The sequence below is a fragment of the Hyperoodon ampullatus genome (assembly GCF_949752795.1).
Source record: "Hyperoodon ampullatus genome assembly, chromosome: 1".
NCBI lineage: Eukaryota > Metazoa > Chordata > Mammalia > Artiodactyla > Ziphiidae > Hyperoodon > Hyperoodon ampullatus.
In genome coordinates this window covers 198453558-198479103 of record NC_136914.1, presented here as the reverse complement: position 1 = coordinate 198479103, position 25546 = coordinate 198453558, and the positions used below count along the sequence as shown (strand labels likewise).

General features: G+C 42.7%; 1 protein-coding gene across 1 annotated transcript in view; it reads left to right on the top strand.

The window, feature by feature from the left end:
* Positions 1–11949: 11949 nt before the first annotated feature.
* The window catches only part of ARHGAP19 (Rho GTPase activating protein 19), a gene marked incomplete at its 5' end in the record, with an annotated part of 50459 nt that continues 36862 nt past the window's right edge, over positions 11950–25546 (top strand). The window contains one exon of the mRNA XM_079718113.1: positions 11950–12005. Coding sequence (XP_079574239.1) covers positions 11950–12005 — 56 coding nt within the window. The remainder of the gene's footprint in view (positions 12006–25546) is intronic.

The window sequence follows — 25546 nt, the reverse complement described above, 5'->3', positions numbered from 1 at the left end:
CTGATGTTTGCAATTTATTCTCAAGTGCACAAAAATGTGAGATGGATTGACATATAGATAGAAGGATGGTTAGGACAGGTAGGTATATGATAAAGCATGTATAGTAGAATGTTAATGTCACTGTATAACCCAGCAATTCCACTCCTAGGTATATACATGAGAGATTTGGAAACATGTTCACACAAAAATTTGTACCCGAGTGTTTACAGCAGCATTATTCAGAATAACTCCAAACTAGAAGAACCTAAATATTCATTAGCAAATGAATGGATGATAAAATGTTATCTATTCATACAACGGAATATAATTCATCATAAAAAGGAACTAAATAGTGTTATATGTTACAGTATGAGTGAACCTTGGAGACATTATTCTAAGCAAAAGAAACTAGACACAAAAGGCCACCTATTGTATGATTCCATTTATATGAAATGTTCGGAATAGACAAATCTTTCTATCTACAGATAGAAAGTAGATTAGTGGCTGCCAGGGGTGGGAAGAGGGGAATTAAGACTAATTGATAATGGGCATGGGATTTCTCTTGGGGTGATGAAAATGTTCTGGAATTAGTGGTGATGTTTGCACAATATAGTGAATACACTTAAAACCACTGAAGCACACACTTCAAAAGTGTACACTTTAAAATTCACTTTAAAGTGAATTTTATGTTATGTGAAGTATAGCTTAATTTTTTAAATGCTAAAAAAAAATGTTAATGGTAGAATCTGGGTAGAATTAGGTGCTGGGTAATAGGGTAGTTCACTGTTAAATTCCTTCAATTTTGTTGACTAAAAAATTTAAGAAAAAAATAAATTAAATGTTAGAAAAAAATAAGCCACAGAAAGGGGGTGATTACTTTTGTGACTGCTTTTTAGAACTGCCCAGGGCACAGAGGGCTGGCTCCGGGCTGACTATTGGGAAGGAAGGGAGGAACTGTACACCCTGCTGGCATGTTACCTAATGCCTGACAGGGCAATCCTGTCGATTCACACTCCAGGGTTGAAAAGATGTAGACAATCTGCTGCGCATCGACTAAATTCTTGCCCAATGTGGAGGATTTCCAACTGTATGGCAGGATTGGGGCTTGCCACTGTTTTAGAGACCAGCAGCATCCCTGAGTGATGAGCCTTGGAAGCAGCAAAGCAGACACAGGCTTGCTCCTTTTCCCCTCCCTTCATTGCCTCCCAGCTCCCAGACAGGGAGGCTTTAGGAGCTGGGCTGGTTGGGGAGGAGGGATTTGTACTGAGAGAATTTAAGAGATTAGGGGATTCACACTGAGATGCAAAGAGGTGCTAATGAGTTATTAAACACCTCTCTGTACAGTAGCAGCTACAGAAAACTGGAAACACTGGGAAAGCAGAAGTTGAAAATGTCTTAGTGCAATAGTGTGGAGTATTTTGCCATTTATAAAAGTAGAAAGGACTCAAGATTGGAAAGAAGGTTTAGAGGGATGCAGCCCCAGAGGTGGAGACTGGAGTAATGTACTGAGTAGAATAGGGTCCCTTCCAAATTCGTGTCCACCAGGAATCTGTAAATGTGACTTTATTTGGAAATAGGGCCTTTGAAGATGTAATCAATGTAATGTGAGGTCGAACTGGATTAGGGTGGGCCCTCATCCAGTGGCTGGTATCCTTTTACAAGAGGGAAATTTGGACACAGAGACACACAGGGAGGATGCCATGTATGGACAGAGGCAGAGATTGGAGAGATGTTTGCCACAAGCCAAGAAACACCAAGGATTGCCAGCAATTACCAGAAGCTAAGAGAGAGCATGGAGCAGCTTCTCCTGCCAAGTCCCCAAGAAGGAACCGGCCCTGCCAACCGACACCTTATTTATATCAGACTTCTGGCCTCCAAAGCTGTGAGAAAATAGATTTCTGTTGTTTTAAGTCACCAGGTTTGTGGTAATTTGTTACAGCAGCCCTGGGAAACCTAGTGCAAGCAGTTTCAAGGAACTGTTTAAAATGTGTAAGCTATGGAGATTCAATGGAAAAACTGAAGGCCTGAGAGCCTCTCTGATGGATTTTGAGTTATCCTAGGCCCAGCCAGATCTACCATTAGAACAGGAAAAAAGAATGAAGAGATGAAAAGACAAGGGGCCACTACACCCTCATTATATATTTTTTTAAATATTTATTTATTTATTTGGTTGCACCGGGTCTTAGTTGTGGCAGACAGGCTCCTTAGTTGCGGCTCCAGGGCTCCTTAGTTGTGGCATGCGAACTCTTAGTTGCAGCATGCATGTGGGATCTAGTTCCCTGACCAGGGATAGAACCTGGGCCTCATGCATTGGGAGTGTGGAATCTTATCCACTGCGCCACCAGGGAAATCCCCCTCATTATTGTACATTTTTGTTTTTGTTTTTTAATCTGGTTGTGCTGAGTCTTAGTTGTGGCAGGCAGGCCCTTTTTAGTTGCAGCTCACAGGATCCTTAGTTGCGGCAGACAGGCTCCTTAATTATGGCATGTGAACTCTTAGTTGCGGCATGCATGTGAGATCTAGTTCCCTGACCAGGGATCGAACCTGGGCCCCATGTATTGGGAGTGCGGAGTCTCATCCACTGCACCACCAGGGAAGTACCCTGCCCCCACTCATTGTATGTTGATCATGTGTAAAAAAAATGGCCATGTCAGGAACACATTTCTACAGGGACTATTAGGATGATCCTACATAGGCTGATGCAGTTAACGCTCTTATTTCTGGGACTGTAGAAAAGATTGTACTGCCTTGGCCAAACCATGGCAGTGAGGATGGAAAAGTAGATGCTCGAACTTACAGAGTGATTGGCTATAGGTGTCAAGGGAAGGCAGTCTTGGATCTGCAGAGGCTTTGTGTCTGTCTGGATGCCTGGGTGTCAACAGAATCGGAAATCAGGAGACACATGGTCAGGTAGTATAATTCAGAATTTTTAAAAAAGACTTTAGTTTTATTTATTTGAATAGATAATACAGCCACGTGGTTCAAAATTCTAAAGGTCAAAATGAGTACAGTGAAAGAAAGCCCTCCCCCGATTCCTGTCCTCAGCCACCCAGTTTCCCTTCCTGGAGGCAAACTATACTAACATTTGTTGTATATTCTTTTCAAATATATTTTATGCATTTACATATATATTTTCTATATTCTGCCTTTGTTAAATAGTAGTTATAACAGAGGCTGCAGTTTGCCTCCCAGTTACTATCCTTCCCTTCAACACCAAGTTGTAGCAGCACCAGAGCCATAGACCACATTTTCTGGCTTCTCCTACAGCTAGATGGGGCCATGTGATTAAGTTCTGGCCAGTGAGGTGTAAGTGAGAAGTGTATGGTATTTTTGGTAAATCTCGCTATTAGGAAGGGGGCCAAGTGCCTCTCTTTTTCTTTCATCTTGTCTCCTGGAATGTGGATGTGATGTTTAGAGGTCTAGCAGCCATATTGAACTAAGAAAGAGCAGTGAATTTGAAGGAATCTCAAACGAGGTCTGAAGACACAAATACAGTCCTAGACTTCCTGCCTCCAGATCTCTTCTATGTGAGAAAGAAATAACATTCTATCTTTTTAAAAAAAAATTATTTACTTAATTTACTTATTTTTGGCTGTGTTGGGTCTTCGTTGCTGTGCACGAGCTTTCTCCAGTTGCGGCGAGTGGGGGCTACTCTTCATTGAGGTGCACGGGCTTCTCATTGCGGTGGCCTCTCTTGTTGCGGAGCACGGGCTCTAGGCACATGGGCTTCAGTAGTTGTGGTACGCGAGCTCAGCAGCTGTAGCTCACAGGCTCTAGAGTGCGGGCTGAGTAGTTGTGGCGCAGGTGCTTAGTTGCTCTGCAGCATGTGGGATCTTCCCGGACCAGGGCTCAAACCCGTGTCTCCTGCATTGGCAGGCGGATTCCCAGCCACTGCGCCACCAGGGAAGCCCAACATTCTGTTTTGTTTAAGTCAACCAGGAACTTTTAAAAGACAATGCTAATATAATCAGAAAATCATCAAAGGTGATTTGGAGGGCAATGCCGGTCAGGCAAGGCCTATGGGAAGTACTCAGATCAGGAAATGAAGCAGATAATAACAGTAACTACCATATATTGATTAATTTTTTAACAGTTTTATTGAGATATAATTTACCATAAATTTCACACATTTAAAATGTACAATTCAATGTTTTTTAGTATATTTAACAGAGTTATGCAACCATCACCATAATCTAATTTTAGAACATTTACATCACCCCCCAAAGAAACTTTGTATCCATTAGCTATACAGAAAAGCACTTTACAGATATTATTTTCTTTAATCTTCCAATAACCTCTGAGTTTAGTATTATCCTTTTTCATTGATAAGAAAACCTAGTCCCAGAGTTAAGAAAACTTGTGCAAGGTCACACAAACTACCAGAGCCAGAACAAGGATTCAAACTCAGTTTTGGTTGATGCCAAAGCCTGACCTTCTCAAACCACTACCCAGGTGCTGTTACCCAGGTTCTGCAATCTGCTTTTAACTCTGCCTGGTTCTTGTTCCCCAAGGTCTGTTTCTTTCCTCCAGTGCCCCTGCCAGTTTTCATGCCTTATTTCTGGTCCCGTTGCCCATGCTCTTCATGTTTCCTTGACTGGGCTCATGCAACTTGTGTCTGGGCCCTAGCTTCTTTCCCTTTAATCCACTCTTCTGGCAGATCAACTTCCTAATGCCCAGCCCTGCTCAGGTTACTCACCACCCCCACTCTGAATAGGTCCACATTACCTCCTGAGTAAAACCCTCAGCTTCTTAACATGGTATCCAGAACTCAGAGGCCTGGCCCTGGTCCACTCATCCAACCTTATCTTGACCCTACAGAAGCCCTTTGCTCTTGTCACACTGGGCCCTTGCCAGCTTCCAAATGCATCTAAAATGTTCCTGTCTCCCCATGCTTAGTCCTGTTCTTTTTGCAGAGAATGTCATCCCCCCAAATTTCTACCCATCTAAATCTTACTCAGTCCAGCCAGAAAACTCCTCCAACAGGCAATGGTTCCTCCTGCCCTCTGCCCTCCCACCCCATTCAGTTCCCCCAGTGGGGCTCTTACTGCATACTTCCTTTCCGTATTTACTTGGGTTGGTCTAGACTGTAAAATCCAGAGTCCTCGGATTGGCCAGAGTTATTTTGCCCACTCCTTTAGCCAGAGGTGGCATCAATGCCACACAAAACGCACAGAGGATAGAAGAGCAGAGGACCCCTAAAGTGATGCTGGATGCATTGAAACAAAAACTTATGTCCAGTAGTGGTGGGATGTAGTTTTAAGACCCGAGTGACCTCACTATTTCACTTATTACTTCTTTGATTTATTTGATTCACTTGTTCCTCTATTCATTGAATAAATAGTTGAGTGAGCAAAATCAAATACACTCCTTAACCCACAGAACGTACAGTCTAGTGGGAGAAGCCAAAACGAATCAATCATATAAACAAATCTAGGAATGCAGCAAATATAAAACGGTAATCTGAGACACGGTTATTGAATCCTCCCAAGAAGGTTTTCAGGTTTCCTAATCCACATGATTGTGTAAATTATTTTAACTGGGTGACAAGCTTTTTATTTCACAATTAAAGTGGTCCTTTAAATTTGCATGTTCCAGAAGAGGTACCTTTGGGTTTAATTCACACTGAAGTGTGAATGAATGAGCAAGGCAGCCCTCTCTTCCTACATCCTTGAAAGAAGATGGATCCTATGGTTGAGGATGACTGCAGAGGCCTAAGGGGGCTAAAGGACAATTTCCTTTACTTTCTGATTTTGATTGGGGGACACTTTGAAGCTGCCTCTGAAGGCTTCTGTCTACAGGACAGAGAGGTGGGGAAGCCATTGGGCCTTTGCTGACCTTCACCCTTCTTAGTTGCTATAGAAACTTTATGTGCAAAATTTCTCTCTATACCGAAACAGCTGCCACAAGAATGTGTTAGAGTGGCAGGAAAAAAGGATCCCTCCAGGCTTCAGCTCACATGACAGTGGAGATAACACCCAGCACGGAGAGTTCATAATGTACTGGCCCATTCCTGAACGTCACATATATGTTACTGCTTTGAAACTTACCATCAGCACATGGGGCCTCCTCACCTGAGGTTTGGGGTTTTTGATTACAGCACCAGAGAGATTCCAATTCAAAACAATTTGGTCGGTTTGCGGGTCTTCCAACTCACCCTGCAAGACTCAAGACCACTGCCGCCTCCCTCAGACCCCGCCCCACGTCAGGCCAGGCAGCTTCAGGCTTTCAGAGAATTTGGTCCCTGCCTCTGCTGTGGCCCAGAGAGCCTGGCCCGCTTGCCCTCCAACTACAGTCTGAGCTTTTGGAAGGTAGGATTCATGGCTCATTCAACTCTGTAGCCCCAGCGCTGAGCCCAGTGCCTGACAGATGGCGACCCCCAATCAGAAATGCCCCGGGGCTGCACATGCTTCCAGTCCTCCTCTCTGCCAGCCTCTTGCCACTGACCTGGCTGTTTCCCAGCTTGTTGTCCTGGCTGGGGAAAATGACCCCCAGAACTTTTACTCTGAGGTTCCAGCCCCGAACTCGGTCATTTTTAGCTGCACAGAACTGGTTCCTCTTTCCTTCACCTCATTGAGTTCCCTCCACCGCTCTCCGGCCCTGTGGCCAATCTTGAAGAGGATTCTGTAGCAGAGCTGGACAGTTTCCTTTTATCAACATGTGGAATAATGTAGATGTTAGTCTTTAGTGTGTCTGAAGGAGAATGAAGGGTTAAGCTCTGCCCCAGCCCAGAATAATCAGATGCCCCAGGAAGTAAAAAATTGGGAATGATTTGTAGCACACATTTGTCCTTTAATTTTTTCCCATTTTTGTAGGTAATTCCCCACTGGGAGAGCTTTGTTGGGAGACAGACCTTCCCCCAGGCAGAAGGGAAGAGGCAAGCGACCTAGGCCAAGTCAATCAGATGTTCTCCCTGATGACTTTGCCTCTCCAGGGGGTGACGTGGGGACCCACGAACAGGTGGGAAATCAGCAGAGAGGTGACTGTGCTTAGAGTCAAGTGGCACTGAATGGACTGACCTTGGCTGGGTTTCCAGCTCCCTAGCCTCCTTCCTTCCTGCCAGCTCTTCAACCTAGTATCCTTCCAACAAATCCAGTTTCTGTTATGGTAGCCAAAGTCAGTTTCCAGGGCTTGCCACCCAGATTGACATAAATCTAAATGTACACCTGGAGGGGATGGTTAAAATAAACCAGGGAACATCTATAATGTGGAATACTACACAGCAGTTCAAAAGAGTAAGGGCAGGGAATTCTCTGTGGTCCAGTGGTTAGGACTCTCCCTGGTCAGGAAACTAGGATCCCACAAGCCGGGCAGCGTGGCCAAAAAAAGAAAAAAGGAAGAGTAATGGCGGCTTTAGGTGTACGACACGGAAAAATCTCTAAGATGCATGTATAAGGATAATATGTACAGCATTTCACCATTTATCTAAAAATTAAAATTATGTATTTCTCTATGTATGTATGTATTACTGTTAGAATGAGACACCATGAGAGAGCGACGTTTTGTTATGCCTGTGTCTCCAGGCCTAGAACAGTGCCTGGCACGTAGTAGGCATTCAATAGATATTTGTTGAATAAATGTATTGTGTAGAAAAACATCTGAACAGACACAAACAGAAAATAGTGGTTTCTTAGAGGAGGGACTAGAATGTGGGGAGAGGTCAACAAAGGAGATTTTACCTGTATTATTATTATTATTATAATTTTTTTGTGGTATGTGGGCTTCTCACTGCCGTGGCCTCTCCCATTGCGGAGCACAGACTCCGGGCACACAGGCTCCGGACACACAGGCTCCGGACGCACAGGCTCAGCTGCCATGGCCCACGGGCCCAGCTGCTCTGCGGCACATGGGATCGTCCCGGACCGGGGCACGAACCCGCGTCCCCTGCATCAGCAGGCGGACTCTCAACCACTGCACCACCAGGGAAGCCCTACCTCTATTATGTGATTTTTTTTTTACAAGGAAAATATCTTCATGTATTACTTGTGTGATTAAACAATATAAAAAGAAAAGAGCTAAATATTAACAGATGATGAAAAAGACATTAAAATAATGATTCCAAAGACTCTATCATAACAAATACAAGTTTTCTGGCAAAGGAAAGGGGGAAAGAAAGAAAGGGATATTACAGGTGAGTACATGATATTTTGGTGGGACTGTTGGCCTTTTTGACAAGAGAACAAATCATTACATTTTTTAGACTTTTTTCTTTTTTTAATGTTCAATAAGCACCCTCACCCTATCCCTATCTAGGCTCGTTACTGATGTAAGGCTCAGAAATGCTTATTGTACACATGATATTTTTATATTTTGGTGTGGGCATCAAAATGTCCCGCTTTAATTCAAGCCGAGGGAACAGCAAGAACAAAAGTGGAAAACAGATGCATCTGGGGACTCCAAGTCACTTGCATTGTTGGAGGGTGGGGTTAGAGGTGGGGAGGGGAGAGGATGATGCTGGGGCTGGGGTCATGGGCAGATCCTTCTTTTCTTTCTCTTCCATCTTGTTCCTTCTTTTGCTTCCCTCCTATATTTCCTCCTCCTTCCCCCCCACCGCCCCTGAGGCCAGGGCCTGGAAACACAAAGAAGATTCGAATACCACATCTGCCCAAAGCTCCAGGTCTGTTGGGGTACGTAGATGGATTTGCAGTCACATTTGTGGCAGACTCACGTCCATGCCTCTGCTCTTCAACCATCCTTTAGAGCCCTGGCCTTCTTCCCTTCTCCACACTTCTGAATTCTTGCGAGTCCGTTCTCTACTTTGGTATTTAGTCTTTCATAATTCTAAGCTGTCTTTTGTTGCACGTGACTTACGTGTGGCCATTTTGTCTCCCTGAGTCCACTGTAAACTCCTTGAGGGCTGGGGCCACTTTTCTGTGACCTTTTGTTCAGCCAGGCTGTTGGAAACAAGAGGACTTTCTGAACTTTCAAGAATGCCTGCTGTACAGCTGTGCTTATCGTCGCTCTAACAATCAATAACTAGACCGGGTAAGGAAGATGATCTCGGGGGAGCCGTGACATCCTCGCAGAAACAGGGTGTGCAGGCTTGTCGGCTGGGGAGTACTTTTAGAGCACTCAGCAGTGATACTTTCTTGTAATCAGAAGTCACAGCAGGACAGCTGGTTTTGAGGAGGGACACTCCCCTCTCCAGGTTAACCGATTAAACTGTAACCTCAAGTGTAATGTATGGTCCTTATCACACAGCAATGGAGATAGAAGTGTTATCTGAGAAGGGAGTTTGGCATTCTTCTTTTTTTGGGCGGGGGGGCTCACTGCGGAGCATGCAGGATCTTAGTTCCCTGACCAGGGATCGAACCCGTGCCCCCTGAACTGTAAGCTCGGAATCCTAACCACTGGACCACCAGGGAATTCCCGTGGGATTTAGCATTCTTAATATTCATCATCTCACCTTGAACATTTATCTAGACTTAGTGTGTGCCAGACACTGCTGTGAAGCAGCTCCTCAGAGATTATCTCATTTAATCTTCACAATACCCCTTTGAGAATTATCATTGTCCTCACTTTACAGAAAAGGAGATAGAATCAGAAAGTTAAGTGACTTGTCTGGGGTCACACAGCTAGAAGTGATGGAGCCAGATTTGAGTCTAGGCTCACTAACTCCAGAGCCCATGCTCTTAACTACTGTGCTGTAGTTCCCCAAACATGAAGGACTTTGTGTAAAAAATGTCGTCAAAACAGATGAACCAGAAATATGGTGTTCTTCCTAGTTGTAGTGGTAATATTTTAAAGTTTTGAACATTTCTTCTGTGTGAAAGCATCAGTTTAATTCACTCAGTCAATTAATTGATGTCCTGGGTGTCATGGGGCCGGCGAGGGGGAGGGAAACCTGTTCACACTTCAGGGAAAGGGCAGAATTTGAGCCTTGGGTTCCCTGCTTTGTATATACAGCAGTTATGCAACCTGGATTTTCCAAGGCTGTCTGGGGTTCAGTGAAAAATTTCACTGATATGTATTTGTTGAATTTTGCATTTCTTTTCATGCATTTGTACAATAAGGACAATTTATTAAACATAAAACTAAATGCAATTTTATTTAGACACTTTTACCAAACTTATAAATTCACCAGTTGAAATAATCTATTAGAATACTTGATTCAATTTTTGATTTGGATAATAGAGCCTGAGGATTTACTTGTCCATTTGCTGAAAAAATATTTTTTGAAGGCCACTATGTGCCACATGCCACAGGGAGCAAAATAGATGTAGCCTCCACCCACATGTGGCAGGAAGTCTAGTTGGGAACACTCCCGTGAAGCAAATGGTCACACAAACTATATAAGTTGTGATAAGAACAATGAAGGAAGAGTACAAGTGCTATGTGAAAGTTTAGTAGGGGAACTGATTTATTCGGGGTGGGGCATGGAAGGCATCTGAACTAGTGACTTTTATTTATTTTTTGATTTATTATTATTATTTTTTGCCACACCACACGGCTCTCGGGATCTTAGATCCCCGACCAAGGATCAAACTCAGGCCCCGGCAGTGGATGTGCAGAGTCCTAACCACAGGACCACCAGGGAATTCCCTGAACCAGTGACTTTTAAACTGAGATGTGAAATGTAATAAAGCAGGCCAGCCAGAAAAACAACAGAGCAAAGGCTCTTGAGAAACTGAAATATATGTGGGTAGAGCTTAGTGAAAGAGAAGGAGAGTGCTGGGAGATCTTCAGGTGAAAGGATGTCAGAAGGAGCAACAAGAAAAATATTCCTAGAAAAATCCAGCAGAGAAAAATAATACAGAGAAAAAATTAATGCTTTAAGTTTACAATGTTCTCACATCTGTTGCCTCAGTTAATCCTCATCAGAAGCCCATGAGGCAGGGAGGGCAAGCATAATTATGGTTATTTCTCCCACTGAGGATTAAAGCTCAGCCAGGGACAAAATTATGCAGGTTTTATCTCCATGATTCAGATCAGAGAGGCAAACTCTGTGGGTTCTTTGGGAAGCTGGAAGGGAGCAGGTGGAATGAAGAAGTGATGCCCCCGGTATGCTGTCTAAAGAAAGCAGGCTGTGAACTAAATTTAATAGGTACTTCTTGGCTCCTACTCTGTACCTACAATTCTGGGTATATCAATCTGTATCAGGACAGAAAATGAATCTTGCATTTTAGAGAGTGACTCTTTTTTTTTTACTTTTTTTTTTTTTTTTTTTTTTGCGGTATGCGGGCCTCTCACTGTTGTGGCCTCTCCCATTGTGGAGCACAGGCTCCGGACGCGCAGGCTCAGCGGCCATGGGTCACAGGCCCAGCCGCTCCGCGGCATGTGGGATCTTCCCAGACCGGGGCACGAACCCGTGTCCCCTGCATCGGCAGGCGGACTCTCAACCACTGCGCCACCAGGGAAGCCCGAGAGTGACTTTTTTTTTTTTTTTTTTTTTTTTTGTGGTACGCGGGCCTCTCACTGTTGTGGCCTCTCCCGTTGCGGAGCACAGGCTCCGGACGCACAGGCTCAACGGCCATGGCTCACGGGCCCAGCCGCTCCGCAGCATGTGGGATCTTCCCAGACTGGGGCTCGAACCCGTGTCCCCTGCATCGGCAGGCGGACTCTCAACCACTGCGCCACCAGGGAAGCCCCGAGAGTGACTTTTAAAGTCACTTTGAAGTTCAACAGATCTGTAATTCTGAGTTTTATACATCAGGACAAATTTGAGCATTGGCTTGGTATTTCTGACTTGAACCTAAAAGTCGGTGGAATTCGAAGGGTTAATCAAAATGAGAAACTACAACTCCCGGCAGGCCTCGGGGCTGGGTTCCCCCCTCCTTTCTTTTCCGCCAAGACCGGGGGCGACCAAGGACGGTTAGTTATTTGAATAGACCTATAATATCATGAAGCTGTTTAGGTTGAGGAGGGCCGGTCAAATCATCCAATCGTGTAAAAGAGGGGGAAACACCTTAGCCAATCCAAAGGCAGCGGGGCGGGGTCGGGGTTGGGGGTGGTGAAAGAAGTTTACTGACTAAGATGGCGACTGAGGCACAGAGTGAAGGGGAGGTGCCAGCTGGCGAATCTGACCGGAGGTGAGACGAGCTCTTTGGTCCAGCTGCCTTGGAAACGAGGCCGTGGGCTGGTCGTACTGATGCCCTTCTCTCGGGTCACGGTGACCCAACGGGGCCGGGCTTTGTTCCTTTCTCCCGCGGCGTTTCTCATCTTCGCGCCTGCGGGAGCTGAGGCGCGGTGTTCCGGCCGCCGCGCTGGGCTCCAGCTGGGCCCCCGCTTGGTCCTGCTGATGCCCGTTGGGGACTACCAGCGGCGTTGGCTGCAAACCGACCAGTTGGTGGTGGCAGCGCTGCCTGCCTTTGCGCTGAGACTCATCTTGATGGTGAGGAGACTCAAGCCCAGAGCTGTTAAGCGAATTTCCTAACGTCTAACAGCGCAGAGAGAGAACGCGTCAGTCAGTACTTTTTAATCTCTTCCGAGGCAGTTTATGTAGTTAAGTCGGAGGACAGATTTGAGTGTCCGTTGGAAATGGGTTTGAGTCCTTGGGCCAGTTAAACATTTAAAAAATTTTATTGTAATAAAAACACTTAACATGAGATCTACCCTGTTGGTACAATTTTAAGAGTACAATAAGTACTGTTGACTATAGGTACAGTGTTGTACAGCAGATCTCAAGAGCTTGTTCATTTTGCTTAACTGGAACTTTATGCCTGTTAATTAGTAACTCCCCATTCCTCCTCTTCCAGCTGCTGGCAACCCCCATTCCACTCTTTAGTTCTTTGAATTTGATTATTTTAGATACCTTATGTAAGTGAATACCTCATATAAGTGGAATCAGTTGTCTTTCTGCAACTGTCTTATTTCAGTTAGCATAATGTCCTCAAGGTTCATCCATGTTGTCACATATTGCAGAATTTTCTTTTTTAAAGGCGAGTAATATTCCATTCTATGTGTATACTACATTTTGCTTGTCTGTTCGTATGTTCGTGGACATTTAGGTTGTTTCCACATCTTGGCTGTTGTTAATCATGCCTCAGTGAACGTGAGAGTGCTAATAATTCTTTGAGATCTTGATTTCAGCGATTTTGGATAAATACACAGAAGTGAGATTGCTGGATCATATGGTAGTTCTAGTTTTAATTTTTTTGAGGAACCTCCATACTATTTGCTATACCACTGCCCTATTTTGCTTTCCTACCAACAGTGTACAAATGTTCCAATTTCTCCCCATCCTCACCAACATTTGTCTTTTGTTCTTGTTTTTATTGCGGCGTGTGGGCGCTCTAGGTGTGGCGCACGGGCTCAGTAGTTGCGGCACGCGGGCTTAGTTGCCCCGTAGCATGTGGGATCTTAGTTCCCCAATCAGGGATTGAACCCGCGTCCCCTGCATTGGAAGGCCGATTCTTAACCACTGGACCACCACGGAAGTCCCAACATGATTTTATATATAGAAAACCCTTAAGACACTAACAAAAAAACTGTTAGAAATAAACAAGTTTAAGTTTCAGGATACAAAATCAACCTACAAAAATCAGTTGTGTTTCTATACAGATAGAATGAACTATCTGTAAAGGATATTAGAAAAAGAATCATATTTACAGTAGCACCAAAGAGAATAAAATACTTGGGCCAATTTTTTTTGCGGTATGCGGGCCTCTCACTGTTGTGGCCTCTCCCATTGCGGAGCACAGGCTCCGGACCCGCAGGCTCAGCAGCCATGGCTCACGGGCCCAGCCGCTCCTCGGCAAGGGCCAATTTTTAAACTTCTCTCATCTTCAGTTTCTTCATCTGTAAATGGACATAATGATGTCTATTCCAGAGAATGTCAGAATTAAATCAGACAATCCTTTTAAAGCTCTTAGCGTTGAGCCTAGTAGATAATAACCACTCCATACGTAATAGGTTTTCTTTCTCCTAGTAGAACTAAAGACCAGATCAGAGGGATCTGCAGTTTAGGAAATCATTACTTTATTTTTAGAGTGTTTTCTCCTAAGCAGGCACACTGAAATTTAGCTTTTCCTAGAAAGAATTTCCAGGTGGTCTTACCCCAGCTTTGAGACCTCAGTTGTCTTAATTGAGTAAATGTGTATTAGTAGAGTGAGCTTATTTACATTGCCCTGGTGCTTTGGCTTTGTGTCTGTTGGTGCTGTTTATACTGAATAGGAGATTCCAAATCTTGGAAAGCTGGGTTTGTGAGTGGGCACTGGAATCCCTCCTTAGCAGAGATGGGAGTGGGTGAATGTGTTATTTACTATTTTATAGGGAAGAGGTTTTCCCTCTTGGAGCTGCCTATAAATGGTTGATCGTTTTTTTTGCCCAAAAACCATAGAGGGGGTTGATAAATTTGATTAGATCATCCTTCAGCCTGCTCTAAAATCTTGAATTGTGATAAAAATCTGAAGACAAAATACCTTTCTGTAGTGGGAACTGTTTGAATTTCTTTAAAGGATGTTGCTGTTTGAATTTAAATTTGGGGCTATAGTATAGTTACATGATCAGTAGATATTCCCAGAATCTTATCTGAACCTGAAACTGTTCATATTGTAAAAGAGAAGTTGAGTTTTCTAAAGCTTTTTAGGACGGGACACGTATATTTTTATTACGTGTTCCCAACAGTTAGCTTTGTCTAGGTGGTCAATAATGAATGAATAATAGTTTTTGTCATTTTTAAGATATAAAATATTACCTTGTGGTGATAAGTGCCATGCAAATTATTTTATGTTCTGCAGATATTAACCTTTCTAATGTTCTGTTGGTGGTGTGGCCCCTTGTATTCCATAAAGAAGAGGAAAGAGTTGTCTGATTTGCACAGATCAACACATATTCGCGTGTTGGAGAATATATGATCATCTGTTCAGAACTGTCTAGCTTTCTATTTCTATTTCTTCATTATTATTTTAAGCCTGCACCTAATAATAAGGAGAATCCACAAATAGAAGGCGTCCACTCTACCAGTAGTGGTATAAAAATAATAGAGACTCTTAAGGGCCAAAGAGAGAAAAAGAAAAAGCTAAAGCAGGAAAAGAAATATAGCCACCTCCCCACGCAATTGGCAGTAGGGAAATACAGCTCAGTACTTTTTGAGTTGAAAAGCGACGTAAAAAGAAAGTACTAACTATTATTAGATGAAGAGGGGAAATTGATAACAAAGAGTCACAGACTTTCTAACCTCAATATTCACTGGAAAAAAAGAAACCCACTGTGAACCAGAAAAAGCAAACGGGAACATATAGGGGTGGAGAGAGGCAGAGCAAGCCGCGGAAGTGATAGCACTTGTGGAAAGCTGGAGACAGTTAATATGCCAGCAGCGTCTAAGTTTTGGAGCCCCAGCCTGCCCGTGGAACTTAGGGAGCTTTGGAACAGACTTCGGGATACTTACATCCCATTTTGGAAATGTTTTTGGAGGATAAGGAAGGTGCCTGAAGATGGGGAAAGTGTCCTGTATCCTGCTGATTTACCTACACCATAGATTTCCTGAAGTCTTTTTTGTTATATTGTTCTTTCTCTTATAAATAAGACAGCAGTGTGGTCCTTTGTGAAAAGTGGTAGATGGAACCTATTGATCTTAGGAACAATTGTCTGTTCTCACTTTTACAAGCGGAAAACATGGTTTAAATGTCTGAATCCAATTTGTTTGTTTGTTTGTTTGTTTTTTGGCCGACCCAGGAGGCTTGCAGGATCTTAGTTCCTTGACCAGGGATTGAACCTGACGCCACGGCCGTGAGAGTGTCAAGTCCTAACTAACCACTGGACCACCAGGGAACTCCCTGAATCCAGTTTTTTATTTGTACTGTCAAATTCTATGAAAGGTAATGAGGAATAGATTCTTCAGGGGTCTTTCTTGAATCTGAATCTTTTTATTTTACATTTATCAGTTATCTGGCTTAGAGAGTTTGACCATTATATTTATAGACAAGGCCAGTCTTGGTAGAAGGAGGGGGGAAAAAGAAAATAGAATTTTAAAGTTAATCTGTATAAACTGGTCAGTGGCCTACCTTTCTTTGCCTCTAACCTTTAGCTGTAGAGTTTGTGAGATTAAACAGTGCAAAAGAGGGAGGTTGCTGGGTGGTTGTGTGGAAGTCCTCAGAGAGTGGCAGTCTTTTTTGTTATCGCAAGTCCAGAAACTATTTTATCCGTTAGATGGGTTTGGGGACTGACTCTATTCAGGCTTACAAGCCAATCGGTAAAGGCAATTTAGGTAATTTGCATGAAGAATATAAATGAACTTATTTACAAAACAGAAATAGACTTATAGATATAGAAAACAAACTTATGGTTACCAAAGGGGAAAGGCAAGGACGGGGGAGAGGGATAAATTAGGAGTTTGGGATTAACAGATACACACTACTATATAAAAAATAGATAACCAACAAGGACCTACTGTATAGCACAGGGAACTATCTTCAATATCTTCTAATAACCTATAATGGAAAAGAATCTGAAAAAGAGTATATATACATATATATATATGTATATATATGGCTAAATCACTTTGCTGTACACCTGAAACATTGTAAATCAAGTATACTTCAATAAAAAAAGAATATACCTGATATGTATGTCAGGTTTTCCCATTTCATCCTTGAAAGAGACACATTACAGCTGATTGATTAGATTATTGCTTTCTCCTTTTTTTTAAATTTTATTTTTGGCTGCATTGGTCTTCATTGCTGTGCACGGGCTTTCTCTAGTTGCGGCGAGCGGGGGCTACTCTTCGTTGTGGTGCACGGGCTTCTGATTGCGGTGGCTTCTCTTGTTGTGGAGCACGGGCTCTAGGTGCTCAGGCTTCAGTAGTTGTGGCACGTGGGCTCAGTAGTTGTGGTGCACGAGCTTCAGTAGTTGTGGCTCACAGGCTCTAGAGTGCAGGCTCAGTAGTTGTGGTGCAACGGGCTTCGTTGCTCCGCGGCATGTAGGATCTTCCCAGACCAGGGCACGAACCCGTGTCCCCTGCATCGGCAGGCGGACTCTCAACCACTGCGCCACCAGGGAAGCCCTGGAGTGAACCCTTTTAATTACATTTTATTAACCATCTTTTAGAATGGGTTGTTTCTAGAAATGCCAGAGCCCATCTATTTTGTGCTGATGTTTTGCTAGTTTTTACCTGCTATATCAGTCAGGGCTCAGCTAGGACACAGAAACTATACAGTAATTTGAACAAAGAAAGTTTAGTAAAAAGAATTATTGATTATAACAGGGGATTGGAGTAACAAGGGATTGGCTAATAAGAAGTAAAGAGATCTCTAAATAATATACAAATGGGAGAAATCAGAATCAGCTATGTACACCAAGTCGCCATGTTGTACACTTTAAATATCTTATAACTTTGTCTGCCAATTATAGCTTGATAAAGCTGAAAAAAAGAAAAGAATCCACTGTTATCCATAGGGCTGAGACAGAATGTACTAAGAAGAGGCACCCTAGAGCAGAGATCCCACCTTGTTGGAGAAGGCATGGCTGTGGTTCACAGAATGGCAGAGAAGTTGCTGTGGTGGAAGTTGTTGGAAATTCACCTTATGGAACCTGCCAGAAATCCACCCTTTAGGACACTGGGGAAAGCTGTTAATAGGGAGGTGTCTTGGGAGGAAGCAACTGGCTTGTGGGTGCTGCTGGCTGCTGTAAACCGGAGTCTTATCAGTGGAGAAGCTGTGCACGCTGCAGGAGCTTGCCTAGACAAGCAGCCTGGAACCGGAAAGGGAAAGGCCCTGCCTCCTACACTGTCTCTGCAGTGTTCTTTATTCATAATGCTTAACATTGTGCCAGCTGGAAAAGGAAATACACTTAAAAGTCTCTGGCTCCATTTTTGCAGAGTAGGCAATGATGGGTGAGAGGCAATAAATTGATAACTGGCACGTGGAGAATCATCTTATCTCCAAGTTCCTAGCTTCCCTTTGCTTCAACACTACGTAAGTCTATTCTATAGAAAAGTATGAGGTGGTGTGTAGGATCTGAATGAGTGAGGAGGGACAGAAGCAAGTCAGAGGACAAGGTGATTGGTGCTTACATTTGCTCGGACAGACTTATTTGTATGTAAGCTTGTAAAGGTCTATATACATTCCAAATGGAATGACAGTTTTCTGGAATAAAGAGCCTGAAGCAAGACTGTTAAACAATAGTTATTAGGTTAAATATAATTTATCTGATTTTATTTTTTTGAGGCAGGCTGATGTCTAAGATATATAGTATTACCTTATTGGTCTCTGCAATTTCAAACATGCAAAGATCCCAGCAGGTACGTTGTTTATTGATACTTTTCCCTCAGTTAAAGCAGTATGTGCCTTTGAGCAAGCTACTTTAACTTTTCATATCTTTTTACTTGGGGTTACTGGCATGTAGTTATATGAGGTTTTAGAAATTGGGTGTTTGTAATGATGGGAAATATATATAATTTTAAAAGAGTTACTACATTTCTGCCAAGGTCTAACGTACAGTAATGTTTTTTTGGTCTAGTTCTAGGATTGGGTATTGCACATGGATCTTTTGCACCAGGGTAGCTTTCAGTTGTAATTATCAGTTGGAGTAATACCCTCTTTTCCAGAATTTAGCTCTAAATTTGGCATAACAGCATTAAGTTTGGAAGTTTTTTGATTTTTTTTTCTTTTAAAGAATCTGAGTAACGTGGAACAGTGAAAACAGCTGAAATGAGTTCAGTGTAAGAACCAAAGGCTGCATGCTATGTGCTGTGATTTGGCTGAAAAGAAGTTCCAGTTTGTAAGAAAAACCAGGACTGGCTTGTGAAAAACTAGGAAACATTGGAAAAATGGTGTGGAAGGGAGAAGAGCGATAGAAAAGACAAAAATTAAAAAAGGAAAATATGAAGAAGAGAGGGTGACTTAATAGTAGAGGCTGCCAGCCACGGCCACAGGGGCAGGCTTTGGAGGCAGCGGTGATGAAGCCTGCAAGACTGATCTTGGAGAACCGAGGCTCCAGAGGAGGAGGAGGGAGGCAGAGTACTCAAGAAGCCCGCTCTGTCCTCTGGAGGTGGAGGCACGGAAAGGAGGGCTCGTACTGTGGGCAGACACTCTTACACATCTCTGTGTGTTAGGGCTCTTTCAGTCATACGTGACAGAAACAGACTAGCTTAAGCACAAAGAGACACTGCTTAGCTCAGGAAACAAAAGTCCAGGGCGTAGATCAAGCACAGCTTAATCTGTATTGAAGATCTCAAATCTCAATGTCCCAGGCATCTGCTTTTTGCTCTCTTAGATCTGATCTCTGTATTTGCTTTATAAAAGGGCAGGTTCTTCACAAAAGGTGGCAGAAACGGACCACCAACAGCTTCAATCTTCCATCTGGTTAGCGATCTTAACATCTAGCAAGAGTCTTGGAATTGAGTCTTTTTGTCCTGGTTTGACTTGAGGGCCTTTGTCTGAATCAGTGAGGGGGATAAAATGTTTCGATGAGGTGAGCTTGGGTCATATGCTCACACTGGTGGCCAGGGAGTAGGGTCAGCCCACCAAACTACATAGATTAAAGGACCGGAAGAGGTTGTTGCTCAAGGGGAAACAGGGGAAAACAGATGTGGGAAGCTCAAACAGCAGTTGTCCACTACACCCATCTTCATAACTCCCCTGTGCACCCTCCTTTGCTTCAAGTTACGTTTTGAAAAGGGCTTGCCACTAATGTGTGGAGAAAGCATTTTATGTTTCCTAAAAACCTACCAAATAAAAAACCAAACAAAAAAGCCCTTTAATTAAGTACTACTTATCTTTTTTTTTTTTTTTCCTCCACTGTCAAACCCTTCTCATCTTTAAAACCTACCTCAAATTTCAACTCTTGTATAAGGGTGAAAGATTCTCTCCTAACTCTGAATTCTTAGAGCTTTCATTGGCTGTACCATGCATTTGGCAGTTAATGATCTTGTATCATCTTTCGTGTTACAGTCTTTACCTACTACTTAAAATCTTGTAGGAAAACCATTGTTCTTTTCTGTAGTTAAGTATAAAACTATAGTGATGGGTAAAAAAAGAGTGAGTTTGTCAGAAGCTTACAAGTTTTGTGATTTACCTTATAAATAATTATTTAAATATGGAGTGAGTTAATGACAGTACATTTATAATGGGAAATGTGTTAGTATCAAATATAACACTGTATAAAGCCATAGCTTTTAAGATAATCAGATGAAAACATAAATAACAATATCAGTTATGAAATTAAATACAGATGATTTGTCAAGCTGAACTATTACCTGAAAGCTAGACACCAGTTTTTTGTTATTGCAAGAATGAAACAGTTAGAATCACAGAAAAATTCAATCTCCTGCCAGCTGAGTTTTGTTATGCTGTAGTATTTATTAACTCTTAAGCTTTAGAAAAATTAATATGTAATTAAAATATTATTTATACTCAAAAGTATGAAAATGAGATTCTTCCTTTAAAGGTATATAGATTAGGCATATAAGTTTAATTAAGTTTGGGCCTTATTTCTTTTGCTTACTGACCAGGGTATATTACATAGCATAAAACAAATTTCTTGGGACTCAGTAAGATTACAAAGTACGATAATGATCTGAGCCAAGCTATAACAGATAAACTTTCCCCACTTCAACAGAAAATATTGTCCAACATACCATGTGAAGCTACATCTATTTCAAAAATGTTCCTGATTATATGATCCTAATTTTCTTTTTTTGCTCCATTCATTTTTCACCATAGAAAATTAAAATGATTTGGTTGATCTTTGTCCACGTTTCTGAAATGTGTTACAATAAAGAAGTAAAACATTATTTGACATGCTTTAAAATAATATGTCATCCGTTTAGAGATAAAGATGTCTCAGTTGGGTTCTCTCCGTATCAATGAACAGAGAAAAAAAATTCATGAATGAAATATAGAAACCATGTGGTTCTTAATATTAAATTTGTAATTGCATGCCCTATGACAGCTACAATTGCTACATGTGTTTTAATTGTACCTTTGGGGAGGGGGGAACCTCATTAATTTAGGAATTGTAACTAAAGAATGACATTGGGATTATATAATAAAGTTCTTCACTTGTTTTCTTTATTTTTTCTTTCTTTCTTTCTTTCTTTATTTTTTGCGGTACGCGGGCCTCTCCCGTTGCGGAGCACAGGCTCCATACGCGCAGGCTCAGCGGCCATGGCTCACAGGCCTAGCCGCTCCGTGGCATGTGGGATCTTCCCGGACCGGGGTACGAACCCGTGTACCCTGCATCGGCAGGCGGACTCTCAACCACTGCGTCACCAGGGAAACCCTTCTTTTTATTTTTTAAAATTTATTTATTTATTTTTGGCTGCATTGGGTCCTCGTTGCTGCGCGCGGGCTTTCTCTAGTTGCGATGAGCGGGGGCCACTCTTCGTTGCGGTGCGCAGCCTTCTCATTGAGATGGCTTCCCTTGCTGTGGAGCATGGGCTCTAGGCACCTGGGCTTCAGTAGTTGAGGCACATGGGCTTCAGCAGTTGTGGCTCGTGGGCTCCAGAGCGCAGGCTCAGTAGCTGTGGCGCACAGGCGTAGCTGCTCCGCGGCATGTGGGATCTTCCCGGCCCAGGGCCCGAACTCGTGTCCCCTGCAGTGGCAGGCGGATTCCCAACCACTGCGCCACCAGGGAAGCCCCACTTGTTTTATTTTTATGCTGAACACAATTACAAGGATAAAACCAAGTAAGTAAAAACAATGACACCAAAGAAAAACTCAGCAAATAACAGGAAACTAACAATTAGGGGAAGATGAGAAACCAAGAAAGTGTACAGGAATATCATTTAGTAACATTCTTGGCGTTATCATCAAATACTTTCTGCTCTCTAAGAAAGTCAAACTTTAATCAGAGAACACTACATGCACTATAATAAGCCCTTTGAAATATGGCTAGCTTTTGTATGCTTAAGTCTATTTAGCATTTTAAAGTTTTCTGAATTTTGGAATCCCTACAATCCCTGCATTGGTTGCACTAATAGTTTCTTCACTCAAGTAACAAGGTCTACATTATTTTTTTTCTTTTGGTCAGGTCATTTTGTGGCTGCTGTCCTTGTGACCAAGCTCTCCTTAATTAGATCTGCTGTTCAATCTGCTTCATTTGTTAGGATGACCCTAAGCAAGGGATCAATCATCTTTCAATCCGTGTTTTTCATCGAATAAACATGGCTTTTAAATATTAAAAATAAGAACACCAATGTGAAACATACAGTTATGTCATTGTGTTAAACTTTCATTGAAAATTTGAACCCAGGGTATGTATATTAAGATTGTACAGAGGGGGGCTTCCTTGGTGGCGCAGTGGTTAAGAATCCGCTTGCCAATGCAGAGGACACAAGTTTGAGCCCTGGTCCGGGAAGATCCCACATGCTGCAGAGCAACTAAGCCCGTGTGCCACAACTACTGAGCCTGCGCTCTGGAACCCGTGAGCCACAACTACTGAGCCCGTGTGCCACAACTACTGAAGCCCACGTGCCTAGAGCCTGTGCTCCGCAACAAGAGAAGCCACCACAATGAGAAGCCCGTGCACTGCAACGAAGAGTAGCCCCCACTCGCTGCAACTAGAGAAAGACCGCACACAGCAACAAAGACCCAACACAACCAAAAATAAATAAATTAAAAAAAAAAAGATTGTACAGAGGGGCTTCCCTGGTGGCGCAGTGGTTAGGAATCTGCCTGCCAATGCAGGGGACATGGGTTCGAGCCCTGGTCCAGGAAGATCCCAATGCTGTGGAGCAACTAAGCCGGTGCACCACAACTACTGAGCCTGCGCTTTGGAATCTGCAAGCCACAACTATTGAAGCCTGTGCACCTAGAGCCTGTGCTCTGCAACAAGAGAAGCCACCGCAATGAGAGGCCCGCACCACAACTAGAGAAAGCCTGCACTCAGCAAAAAAAAAAAAAAAAAAATTGTACAGAGGATAAAGTGTAAATTTATTAAAGCATAAATATTTTAACTGACACAATAGATTCTTTTTAGGTGTTAAGAAGTAAAAGTGTTGAAAAGAAATTGGAATATTTAAATTGTAAAAATTTCATTTCAAAAGTATTATATACTTCATGCACCGTAAAATCTCATATATTAGAATCTGTCTTTTCAATATCTCATCATCTCAACAGTTTGTGTCACTCACAGTGCTGAGTGGGAAAGTGTATTGTATTGTGTTTCCCCAGAGTGGTGGTTGCTTAAGATTTACTACAGTGAAAAAAGTCTCATAATTGCTTCCAGTTTCAAAGGAGTTTTAGCAAAATGCCCAAGATCTCTTTAAAATAATGACACTTAAAAGACTAACATTTATGTGCAAATGCAATAAAAGAAAAATTGTTCGCAACCCAATATTTTTTTTGTTTTTTTTTTTTGCAGTACGCGGGCCTCTCACTGTCGTGGCCTCTTCCCGTTGCGGAGCACAGGCTCCGGACGCGCAGGCTCAGTGGCCATGGCTCATGGGCCTAGCCGCTCCGCGGCATGTGGGATCTTCCCAGACTGGGGCACGAACCCGTGTCCCCTGCATTGGCAGGCGGACTCAACCACTGTGCCACCAGGAAAGCCCCGCAGCCCAATTTTTAAAGTCATCTCATGGGGCCTTCTGGGTGCCCATGCGCTAATTGCGCCTGTAATTGACCACTTGTATTTTTGAAAACAGACATAGTGGAAAAAAAATAGTATCTTGTAGTGTTTAGTGAATTTTAAGCTTCTGGATGCCAGAGACTTAGTTTAGTTTCTTGTTCCTGTACCTTACAATTTCTTAAAATTATAAGGCACTCAGTAGATCACGGTTAGTTTGAATTTAAATGACATGTGAGTGGCTGTGATTTCTTGTTTGGCTAACATGTGCCTCAGAAAAGCAATTCACCTTCTTATGATGGTTGATGAAGCGACTTACGATTAGTTTCATAGAATACTGACTAAGAGATTAAAGCTCTTAAGAATTTTCAATATGTGAAGTTGTATAGATATGAACAAGTCATATGCCAGAGCAAAAGCATTAGCTGTCTCTTGGATAGTATTAATATCACGCTGGACTTTGGAACAAGTGGATTTAGAAGTAGTCTTTTGGAACCTAATCTGATCCTAGGTAGAAATACTTTGGTTTTAATTGCCTGAGGCTCATGGCATTTAAAGTCTGTAGGAAAAGGTAGTCCCCTGAAGCTTTGACTATACTTTTTTGAGGGGTAAACAGCTTTAAGATAATGATACGAGAGACACTGTGTTGTCAGTGGAGCATCCTATAGAACTTTCTCCAAATGAATAGGGAATTTTGCTGTTACTTTTCTTTTCTTTTTTTTTTTTTTTATGGTACGCGGGCCTCACTGTTGTGGCCTCTCCCGCTGCGGAGCACAGGCTCCGGACGCGCGGGCTCAGCGGTCATGGCTCACGGGCCCAGCCGCTCCACGGCATGTGGGATCTTCCCGGACCGGGGCATGAACCCGTGTCCCCTGCATCGGCAGGCGGACTCTCAACCACTGCGCCACCAGGGAAGCCCGCTGTTACTTTTCTAATACAAGTAAACTTTCTTCCAATTGTACACCAGCCTGGGGGAGATAAAGTAAGGGAGGTGGCAGCAACAGAATTAATACTAATTCTTGTGACACCCAAAGGGATAAAAATTGACAAGTTAAATATATGTTAATAAACTTGTGTTATTGGTGCTCGGAGGAAGAATAATTAGCCTTCTTGACTGAGAACTTTCCATCGTCATTTCATAGGGCAAAATCTTGATCACATTTCCAGAATGTTTAGGTTAAGAGGGTAAGCAATCAGGAATTCCTTCATCTGCCACTTTAATTCAGATCAAGTTGCTCTAGTAGCCTGAAATTAGTTCAAGTTGGGATCACATAAATATAGGGGCCAAATATACATATATATGTATATTTTTTAATTTATTTATTTGTTTTTATTTTTGTCTGTGTTGGGTCTTCGTTGCTGTGCGCGGGCTTTCTCTAGTTGCGGGGAGCGGGGACTACTCTTTGTTGCAGTGCCCGGGGCTCCTCATTGTCGTGGCTTCTCATTGCGGAGCACGGGCTCTAGGCGCGCAGGCTTCAGTAGTTGTGGCTCATGGGCTCTAGAGTGCAGGCTCAGTAGTTGTGGTGCATGGGCTTAGTTGCTCCACGGCATGTGGGATCTTCCCGGGCCAGGGCTCGAACCCGTGTCCCCTGCATTGGCAGGCAGATTCTTAACCACTGCGCCACCAGGGAAGCCCCAAATATATTTTTGTAGATGATTGGAGTCTAAATTAGTGATTAGAGGTCCATATTACAAAACCTTGGACAGCTACTCTTAAGGGCAAATCTTGGGATATAAGTGTTTCAAAATTTTCGTTTTAAGAAATTGGATATTATTTACTGAAAAACTGTGGTACTACTTATCAACTTTAAACTTTCTGTTACAAAAACCCTGCCAGCTTGGACACACGGGACCTACTTTTATCCTTTCTTTTTATGTACAGCTTTCATAATACCAGTTTAACTTTGGCATGTAGAAAAAGGGAAGAATAATAGCCTCTTTTTTAATACTTGTATTATTCATATCTAACAGCTCTCCAATAAAGTGACACATTTAAAGCCATGTTTCAGAGCCAGAGGTTAAAAAAGTAGTAAGAGAGTGCATACTTCTCTCAGGGTGGTAAGTCAGGTTTAGACAACTTTAAATATAGCTCATATTTTGATAGATGTTGCCAAGATTGTGGTTCTTG